General features: G+C 43.8%; 1 protein-coding gene across 2 annotated transcripts in view; it reads left to right on the top strand.

Annotated features, from left to right (window-relative positions):
- Positions 1-3827: 3827 nt before the first annotated feature.
- Positions 3828-11009, top strand: part of GADL1 (glutamate decarboxylase like 1) — a 191222-nt gene continuing 184040 nt past the window's right edge. The window contains exon 1 of one of the 2 annotated variants that reach the window (XM_012099310.3): positions 3828-4033. In XM_012099310.3, the coding sequence (XP_011954700.3) occupies positions 3997-4033 (37 nt within the window). In that variant the 5' untranslated portion in view covers positions 3828-3996. Of the gene's footprint in view, positions 4049-11009 lie in introns of both variants that reach the window. The other variant, XM_042235771.1, reaches the window with a different exon arrangement.

Here is an 11009-nt window from a genome sequence, read left to right as displayed (position 1 = left end):
TGCTTGGAGAATCCCCATGGACAGAGGAGCCTGGCGGGCTACAGTCTATGGGGTCGCAAAGAGTCGGATATGACTGAGTGACTAAGCACAGCCTAAGAGTTCTTTGACTTATCTAAGTCCTGTTCCTTAGGTTTCTAGCACCGAATTGTGCTGATTGAATCCAAGTGATGTTTCCTAGCAGTTTTGATTTCTGCTTGAAATTTATGAAATGAACTGAATGCTCTTTCATGAAAAATGCCTGCCTGACCCAAGCCCCTCGCTGTACTGTCCAAGATGCACGTGCGTTCAGATCAGTCCTGTTACTGTCTGTTTGTCTGGAAGTACTCTTGGCTCTCGAACACATTCTCTGCCCCTCTTTCTGTATCTCTCTGTGTGTCTCTGTCTCTTTCTCTTTGAGTTTACTTGTGACAGGCACTGTGTCAAATGTTCTTCCAACTATGACACCGTTTTCTGGCTGCCTACCCAGTATCCACTCTCTCCCTTACCCTGGATAGCAGAATCCCTAAAATGCTGGGTTAACAGACACACACACACACACACACACACACACAGACAGACATACCCCGGCTTCTCCTGCAGAAAGAATATATATTGAATTTTACATGGACATTGTTGGATAAGGCTTCCAAGAAGGTTATTTTAAGGAACCTGACTCAGCTGTCAGGTTCTATTTTGCCCTTTCCCCCTTCCCTCTCCTTGCTTGGACATGAGTCAGACTGGAGTTCTGGAAGCCATTTTGTGTCCATGACAAAGTCCTGAGGCTGAAACTTGTATTAAGGACACTGGAGCAGAAAATGAAAAGGCTTCAGGCCCCAGAGGGAAACATGAAGCTACAATACCAAATATAGGACATCAAGCTCAACTACCTTCACGTTAAGGGAGAAAAACAATCTGATTTTTTTTTTTTTCTATCTAATTTGGGCCTCTACTGCTAGCAACTGCAGGTAGTTCTTTACCAATACATAGATTATCATGCAAAAATCCTATAGAATTTATACTACTAATCTTGTTTTACAAAATAGAGCCTTAGGCTAGCTGTAAAGCTTACCCAAGTTACTCATTCACTGGACAGTATTGGATTGACCATATTGGATCGTTATTGACCCTAGGTCTGATGGGTCAGCATTTGAATGTAGTGTCTGTTTGACAACAAAGGCCGAATTCTTATTACATTTTACTGCCCCTGCGCTGAGAATGCCACCAGAATGTAGACCAATATGACCCGTGGGTAGTACTCCTTGAGTAGGTGTGACTGCTGGAAGTTTCCTCACTGGAAAAGGTGCCGTGGGTCTTCTTTCTTCTCTCTCACAGCCTCTCCAGCAAAAGGGAAGTTTTTCAGCTCTGAGTAAATTATCCCAATGGCCACCCACCTCTGTGTCTAGAGCTACTTCCTCTTTCTTTTCCTGAATATAAACTCCTAATTCCTTGGAGAATTCCTAGGGGGAAACGTGCTGTCGAGATGACAACTTTTCCAGGAAAAGTGTGTCACAGAGTAAATGCTCAACAAATGATGGATGGACTTATGGATGAATGAATGCTATTTTCCTGGCAGCCTTTCTTAGGACCAGTTTTGGGGCCCTGCCTTGTCATGAGATGTGGATGCTCCTCCGTAAGGAGCCACGATGGCTGGGACAGTCCAGTTTCTTGCAGCACCAACTAGCCTGTCTGTGTACCCTCCAAGGACCCATTTTCCTGAAAGGTTTTGGTGAAAAGCTCTTGCCACCGGCTATGGAAAATACCTTTGCTAACCAGTGCAACTGAGTGTAGATAATGGGCACAGGCTTGTACTTATAGAAAGCTGCCTTCCAATCATGGTTCTGAAATGCTTTCCCTCTGTGATTCTGGGCAAATTACTAAAGCTGAGCCTCTGTTTGTCCATATGGTACAAGGGAATAACAGTAATTCCCATTCATGTAAGGATTATAGGAGGAGATGTATGAACAGCAGTTAGCAGGGTGTCTAGCTCATAGGACATGTTTAAAAATAATAGCTACTATCATTGGAGCAAATGGTCACTACTGGTTGGAAACATTTCTTAATCTTTCACGTAGAATTAGCCCTCCTCTCAGCTCTGGTTCCTCAGTGTCCACTTCTTTCATAGAACATGAAATAGATGAGAAAAAAAGTAACTGCTCCTAAGCCTGTCTCTCTCAACTACTACACAGCATTCTAAGGGCAGGATTTTTCTTGAAATCCCTAGTTACTGGCACAGAGAAAGTTCCAAGTAACTGAAGAATGAAAGCAAGAAGAAATATAACACAATGCCTTTGCTATAGGAATAGACATGGGAGTTTATTGTTGCTCCCAAAGGCATATAGTTTATGCCTCTGTTATAGGAAATAAACATAGGAATAAAAATGGGAGATAAGCCATTAAGAGGTTAGCTTAGAGAGCAGGTTTTGACTTCTAATCTAAGAAATTTGGAATGGTATATTCCCTGGCTGGGGCAAGAGGGGAAGAGGGAACAGTTCTATACATTGGTGTTTCTACAATCCACTGAAGCCCAGTTGGTCCTGGTTTGCCTCACACAGAGAGAGATGTAATTTAGCAGAGGCTGACACTGGTCACTGTTCCAAGCTGGGCTAGAGAGGGCCCACTTATTACAAAGCTAAAAAAAGTAAATGAAAATCTTGCCAGAGTGTATACTCCTTTCCATATTTTTTAATAGAGTCACCAAAGGTTAACTCCTGAAGTTCTTATTTATGCTTCCATGACTAGCTCTCAGTACTTTGTCATCAGAGCTACATACCAAAGAGTAGATGGAGGGAGGGGGTCTCAGAAACTTCATAAAATTTGTCTGCAGGGTCTTAACTTTAATATTTTTAATAACTCTAGTCTTGGGTATATTAGGAATCATCAGTTCTTTTGAGAGAAAAGGGCTGCACTGTCTTCACTGATAGAAGCTTTAATTATGCAGCCAGAGGAAATAATTCACCTAAGAAACCACTCTAGGCTTTATGCAGAAGTAAACCAGATTTTTTTTTTTTTAAGGCCCTTGAAGGATCTTGATTATGAATGCAGGTCTGTAATGTAGTTGTCATCAATGTTCTTTGAATTAGAGTTAACTGATTGCTCCTATCATCTCAATGGCCTCACTTAAAAGCTCCTCAGGGAATTTAAACATAACACTTGTTGGAGGGACGGCAAAAAAGCAGCCCTCCCTGATGAGATTTAAATTTACAATAGGAATATGGCTAGAGCCCAACTTTCATGGGCTTGCTGGGAGAATGAGTGTTGTGAACATTTTAGTCTAAACACCAAACAAATAGTGGGCCTTTCGAATCCACTGCCCTTTTTTGCCCTTTTTACCCCTGGAAAACAAGGTGCAGACTGCCTTCCCTTCTTCAAACTTGAAATGTTGCAGAGGCAAAAGGGTGAAATCCGATCGGGGTAAGGCATTTGCTTATGGAACTCTTAAATGTCAAGGCAGGCCTGAATGAATGAGGAGCGGCTGCGCTAAAATAGGTTCCCTGCGCTGGTGGCCTGGAGTGGTCATCAGATTTAGCTTAGAGCTTCTCTAGCCAGGTCGGACCCTGCTTGGTGGTGACTCCAAAAAGATGGAAGCTGGGAAGGGCACACTCCAAGGCTCACTCACTCATGCCCAGTCTCTACCTCAGGGTGGGGGTCGGGGGTTGGGGAGCAGGGCAAAGTTTGCTGCGGGGTACACCCTGCCAGTTCCTGTGCGGGCAAATGCCTCACCACCTCCCCCACACGCCGTCCCCCAGCCCTTCCCAGCTCGGGCAGAGAGACCCTGGCCCCGGGTCAAGCAGGCGGCAGGTCGCCAGCAGCTCAGCAAGTATTAATAGAGAGGCGCGGGAGCCTCGGGCGGCCGAGCTCAGGCAACGCGAGCGCGTCCCCGTCCGTCCCGAGCGGCGGCTCGCGCCCAGCAGCGGCGGCGCGCACCTGCAGCCCCACGGGGGGCGCTGCCTCGGCAACTGCAGCCGCCGCGGCCTGGACGGCAGGAGCCGCGCCCCGGCAGCCCTGCGCGGAGCCCCGATGAGCCGCCTCCCGGACCGCGAGCGCGCCCCGGACGGTAACGACTCGCGAGGTCTGACCTCCCGCTGTCGGTGGATCAGGGGTCCCGGAGGAGGGTTATTTGTCTCCCCGTAAGGCGGCTGGTGTGGGTCTTAAGTCCACGTCTTCCTGGAGTTTTGCCTCCTTTCCTGCTCTTTTGGGAGTTCTTTTTAGAATGAGACAAGTTCACTTTGCTAAAGCTCACAGAACGCGCTTGAAGAGCGGTGGGCACTGGGCGGGTTTTTGAGATCCAGCGCAGAACAGGTTTCACCGCTGAGCTGCCGCGGGTATCTCCAGATGCAGAGGGAGCCCCTTCCCTTTAAGAAATGATTGTGCTTCTACTTGGGAAGTGCTGCGCATCACCCCTGCACCGCCCGCCTCCACCTGTCTCCTCCACAAACAGGCATTAGAACAGGCTACCTCATCTTATAGTGAGTGAGCCCTCGTGTTCTTGGGGGTGGGGACCCGGAATGTTAGTTGTTCAAAGAAGGCATCATGCATCGTGCAGCAGAGTTCCCCAAACCGACTTTGGAACTCGGGTATCACTTAGTCCGTCTCGTAAATGATGGTTATATGATTCTGCGAGGGAAGAGCCTCAGGTTGCTATGAATGGGTGATGAAATACTCTGAACTTTTTTCCCATAAAAATTCACCTATTCACCTTTTCGCTTGTTTGCTAAAGATTTCAAACTTGACCCCTTAACTGCCTCGGTTTACCCCTGGTTCAGAAGCCCTGCCCTGAAAGGTCGTCATTACTGCTATTTGCTAGTTAGTTATTGACCTTTTAGGAAGAGCGTTCCTCCAGGAATAACTCATCTTTGCATCAATAACCCTTTTGGACTGTACTGAACACGATTTAATGAAGTTGCTTTTTAAGCCAAAACTCTCTGGGGGCTTGGTGAGGCAGGTGCGCAGGGCAGGATTCCCTGCAGACCAGTCCTGTAAAGGGCGGGGATTTTCACACAGTAATGGGTAAAACAAGAATCACTGGGCTGCAAGAAACATTTCATTCCTCCCTTTCACAGTCCTAGGCAAAGTTACCAGCATCGCTACCCTGGATCCTCTTTTGAAAATATTTTTTTAAAGTTGCATTGTTACTGTTATTCTTACAAAACAGAAACAGACTCATAGGCTTCAAGAACGAATTTCTGGTTGCCCTGGGGAAGAATGGGAGGAAGGGATAGTGAGGGAGTTTGGGATGGACACTGCACACATATTTAAAATGGATAACCAACAAGGACCTATTGTATAGCACAGGGAACTTTGCTCCATGTTATGTGGCAATCTGGATGGGAGGGGAGAATGGGGGAGAAGAGATGCCTGTATACGTATGGCGGGGTCCCCTTTCAGCTGAAACTTTCACAACATTGTTTGCTAATCCACTACACTCCAATACAAGATGAAAAGTTAAGTTGCATGGTTGCTGTTTTCAATAACAATAACATAAAAACTGTCACTTTGCTGGAACTTTTTTTGTAAAATGATTACTTTCATGTTTCTGAGATCAACACACAGTGCAATCTAAGGAAGATAATTATTTTAAAAACTGATACTTTAGGCTGATTTTTTTGAATAAAATTCCTAATAATGTAGCAGGTTTCTTTATGTGAGGGATGGACACACAGGATAGTTGTATCTGACTGTCTTATCCCTGCATGCTTTTTGTTTGTTTTGTTTGAAATCTTAATTCCTGTTTTAAAGCCACAAACTCCTTAGACCTCTGATAGAAATGTTTAAAGTATCTAGTCTTCCTAAATTAAGCATAAGTCCTTATAACCCAGGCATGTCTGTACCTTGTGAGGACTTCATTGATTGCTATATATGAGTAGTGAAGTGCAGAGTTTAACCTTAAGTCTGAGTTTCGGAGGATACCAAAAGGCTTTAGGCTGCTGTCAGTCCAGTTATCCTTGAGCAGGTGACAAGGCGATAACATGTCCAATAACACCTAATTGTGCCAAATGTTTGCTATGACATCTTATAAGAGGACAGGGTATGTATCTGTCAGACTTTGTAAATTTCGAAGTATGTTTGACAAGACTGTGAAAGTGATGGGATGGGTATGTTAAATGACACACCTTGTTAAAACAGACTGTCTGGCTGAATATCTGTTACAGACTATACATTATGGAAGAATGTCATAGGGAATTTTATTACGAAGAAATAATTCTTATTCTACTCCACATGTTTTGATCTAGTTTATAGTCTGCCCATAGTACATCCCAGAGAAATTTAGGCTAATTATAACAGATCTGAAGTTTAATTCCAGTAGAAATAAAGAATTCTTTGGACTCAGCTCATATTTTACCTTCCGGTTTCAAGTTATAAGACAAACCTCCTACATAATTTTGGCCTGCAAAGTCATAGTTTCTTTCTTATGCAGCTTTTGATTCTTCACTTTTAAACTGAAAGAAACTTTTAAGTTCTAATAATAAGGGGCAGAAACTTTTCCATTGAAAATCTGACTTCTATGGAATGTTGTAAGTCTGGTATATTGGAATAAAATTGAAACCATGATATTCAGGAACAAAATTTCTGTGTAATTTTTTTGCCTTTTGTATATTTCTTTGTTTTCTTTCTCTCTATAAACTTTTCACTTTTTATTTATTCCTTTTGCTCGTGATTTAAATGAAACCCACTGCAGGTAAAATTTATGACCCAGTCTCTTATCCCTCCTTTAAGGTATGAAGTGCTCATATTTATTGAACACTTACCTGCTAGGCTGAACTACAAGCACTAGCTTCTCTAAGCCTCACTAGCAAGGAGAACTATTATTGTCTGCTTTTATTATAATTATAATTTTTTTAAAATAAAACTGAGGTTCTGGGAGGGTGACTGTCAGCTGTGAGTGTTCAATCTGTTCCCCTAACACCTACCCCAGGGTGTTAGGTCCTCTCCTGCTAGAAAACAATGTTGCATGTCCACAGGGGAACGCTGGCAAGACCCCTGGAAGGTGGTGCTAAGCTCACTGAAGTGACAGGAGCATTCTTCCCTTTCCCTTTGGGTGGGAAAGATGGGAGGGAAGAGCCTGGGTATTCAGAGAGCTGGCAGTAGCAGCTCCCTCTCTCCCTCTGGCCAGGGTAGGGACCCATGCTTTGCCCTGGGGGCAGAAGCCCTCTGGTTGCTGGGAATGAAGGACAGCTGTCCCTTTCTGAGGCCAAGGCAGCGCCCCACGGGACGCTCTCCAGCCCTTCTCTGGAGCAGGCGTGGCAGGGGTCCTGCTCTCAGGCTGCCCAAGATGGGTCCACATTACAGGGTGGCGCCCTGAGCTCTGCTCAGTATTCTGCAACAACCTAAATGGGAAAAGAATTTGAAAAGAATGGATACACATGTATGTATACCTGAACCACTCTGCTAAACCCTTGAGACTAACACAACATTGTTAATCAACTATACCCCAATATAAAATAAAACTTAAAAAAGATAGCGCCCTGGGAGCAGGCGACCGGCAGTAGAGCAGAGCTGTTCTCTGTGGGGAACTGTGGGGACAGAAGAGAGAGAAGGATGCCCAGCGAATGCTCGGATGTGTGGTGTCTCTCAATACATGATGAAAACTCTGTACCTCAGTTTCTTCATCTGTAAAATAGGGATAAAGATATCCACTAGTGGAAATTATTGTGAACATTTGCACTGATATACAGAGTGTCTGGCAGGTAGCAGGCTCTCCATAAACTTATATTCAGAAAATTAGATGTAAAATGAGGTAATTAGAATCTGTTAGCAAAGTGCAACTTTCCAGAAAGATAGTTAGTGTGAAACCCATTCAGCTGCACAACTCTAACAGGCACCGTGTGCCTACTGATGCGGGTAGTCTGCCAGATATGTGCTCAGCCACACACGGGGGGTGTGTGTGTATGTGTGTGCGTGTGCGCCTGCTTTGCCTGCTGTGTCTTTGCAATTGGAGCTTCCATTTTGTGCAAAGAGTGAGGAAAAGTTAATTTATATATTAAAACAGAAAAATGAGTTAGGAGTCCCAGTGAATCCTGGGAGAGTACTTTTCAGAAAGCTGGTTCCTCCTGGAGTTACCCTCACAATTCACTTTGAAAACATTGATTCTTGCTCAGTGACTTTTCTATTGTATTGAATAATTTGTAAATTCTGTTTTGTCTACATTGAAACATTTGTTTCAGAGTTTTTTGTAATTGGTTACATCTCTGTTTCTTACCTAAAGTCCATGAGAGCATGGACCACATCTTTCTGTATACTGAATCCCCAGCACCTAGCTTGGAGGCTTCCCGGTGGCCCAGATGGTAAAGAATCTACCTGCAATGCAGGAGACCTGGGTTCAGTCCCTGGGTCTGGAAGATCCCCTGGAGAAGGAAATGGCAACCCACTCCAGTATTCTTGGCTGAAGAATCCCATGGACAGAGAAGCCTGGCAGGCTACAGTCCATGGGGTCACAAAGAGTCAGACATGACCTAGTGACTAACACTTTCACTTTTCACTGTACCTAGCTAAGTGCCTGACGCACTGTCGGTACATATATTCAACATCTATCTGTTGAGCAAAGAAATGTGTAAGTGAATAAGAAAGTGATGGGTGGTAACAATGTGTGACTCCTGAAATACATCAGTCCTTATTTTTGCATTTAAGCTTGAATTCATACTCACTTTTCCCTCCTCCAGGTTGTTTATAGTTGTGAAAATTCGTAAGTATTTACATGCCAAACAGTAGGGTGTTAAAAACATAAATATTCCTTGGCTGGATGGCATAAATAAATTATGATAGACTTTAAAATGCAATGTGATGGCATTCTGTTTTTGGAAAATCATTACCTGTTGCAAAAGGATCTAGGTGGAAAGGCAACAGAGGATTAATAGAATAAAAAATATTCCTTAATTTTTTTTGCTTGTGTATGTTTCCAAGTCTTATGTAATGAACTTGCTTTCTTTTATAAGGAAGAAACACGAAACCAGGACTATGTACCGTAAAACAATTGGGAAGTTCGGTTTGACGCGAATGTGCTACCATGTGCAGACAGCTAGTGGGAAGCTGCTCTGTAGCACAGGGGGCTCAGCTCAGCGCTCTGTGATGACCCAGGGGATGGGCTGGGGGCAGGGAGGCTCAAGAGGGAGAGGGTGCATGTATACGTATAGCTGATTCGCTTTGTTGTACAGCAGAAACTAACACAATATTGTAAAGTAGTTACACTCCAAGAAAATAATACCGCAGACCACTTACACCGCATCCCCTAATTCTCTGGCACTGGACACTTAAGTTGTTTTCTCAGCTGACCTTCCAAATGTGTCTGCCCAACTCTTTTTTAACATTTAAATAAGTTTCTGCCTCTCAGGGTTACAAAGTAGCATAATTGATGTAAAGAGATGAGGGGTTGAAAAAGAAGCTCCAAGCAGGAAAAGGAAGCAACTTAATGCCAATGGCAAAAGACAATGATTTTCCAGACTGTGATACTGAATACACTGCTTTGCTGGAAATCATAGCTAACTTCTGGCCTCCCCTGTGCTCTTGCTTTCCTTCCTTTGTTGTGTAAAGATTGTGGCAGTTCCTGAGGGGCTTTCATACTGGCTGCCATGAAGTATCCTTTCTTTGTTTGCAGAGTTAGTTCCAGGAAAAAGAACCTTATAAAGCAGGGAAGGTGGTCTCTTTCCTTTCTTTGAGGGGGGAGGGGGGTGGAGTCACCATTCTTTGGGAATAGAGCTGTGAATAAGTAGCTTTAACCTTACATATTTTTTCTTTCTAAAATTGAGATAGTTGGTATATAACATTATATAAATTTCAGATGTACAACTTAGTGATACATAATTTTTAAAGGTTATGCTCCATTTATAGTTATTATAAAATGTTGACTATAAGGTCAGTTTTCATTCCAATCCCAAAGAAAGGCACTGCCAAAGAATGCTCAAACTACCGCGCAATTGCACTCATCTCACACGCTAGTAAAGTAATGCTCAAAATTCGCCAAGACAGGCTTCAGCAATATGTGAACTGTGAACTTCCTGATGTTCAAGCTGGTTTTAGAAAAGGCAGAGGAACCAGAGATCAAATTGCCAGCACCCACTGGATCATCAAAAAAGCAAGAGAGTTCCAGAAAAACATCTACTTCTGCTTTACTGACTATGCCAAAGCCTTTGACTATGTGGATCAGAATAAACTGTGGAAAATTCTGAAAGAGATGGGAATACCAGACCACCTGACCTGCCTCTTGAGAAACCTATATGCAGGTCAGGAAGCAACAGTTAGAACTGGACAGGAACAACAGACTGGTTCCAAATAGGAAAAGGAGCGCATCAAGACCCTGCTTATTTAACTTATATACAGCGTACATCATGAGAAACGCTGGACTGGAAGAAGCACAAGCTGAAATCAAGATTGCCAGGGGAAATATCAATTACCTCAGATATGCAGATGACACCACCTTTATGGCAGAAAGTGAAGAGGAACTAAAAAGCTTCTTGATAAAAGTGAAAGTGGAGAGTGAAAAAGTTGGCTTAAAGCTCAACATTCAGAAAATGAAGATCATGGCATCTGGTCCCATCACTTCATGGGAAATAGATGGGGAAACAGTGGAAACAGTGTCAGACTATTTTGGGGGGCTCCAAAATCACTGCAGATGGTGATTGCAGCCATGAAATTAAAAGACGCTTACTCCTTGGAAGAAAATATTCAAAAGCAGAGACAATTACTTTGCCAACTAAGGTCCGTCTAGTCAAGCCTATGGTTTCTCCTGTGGTCATGTATGGATGTGAGAGCTGGACTGTGAAGAAAGCTGAGCTCCGAAGAATTGATGCTTTTGAACTGTGGTGTTGGAGAAGACTCTTGAGAGTCCCTTGGACTGCAAGGAGATCCAACCAGTCCATTCTGAAGGAGATCAGCCCTGGGATTTCTTTGGAAGGACTGATGCTGAAGCTGAAACTCCAGTACTTTGGCCACCTCATGCGAAGAGTTGACTCATTGGAAAAGACTTTGATGCTGGGAGGGATTGGGGGCAGGAGGAGAAGGGGATGACAGAGGATGAGATGGCTAGATGGCATCATGGA

The sequence above is a fragment of the Ovis aries genome, chromosome 19 (genome assembly GCF_016772045.2).
Source record: "Ovis aries strain OAR_USU_Benz2616 breed Rambouillet chromosome 19, ARS-UI_Ramb_v3.0, whole genome shotgun sequence".
Lineage (NCBI taxonomy): Eukaryota > Metazoa > Chordata > Mammalia > Artiodactyla > Bovidae > Ovis > Ovis aries.
The sequence above is the reverse complement of the archived record's forward strand: the minus strand, read 5'-3'. Positions and strand labels throughout refer to the sequence as shown.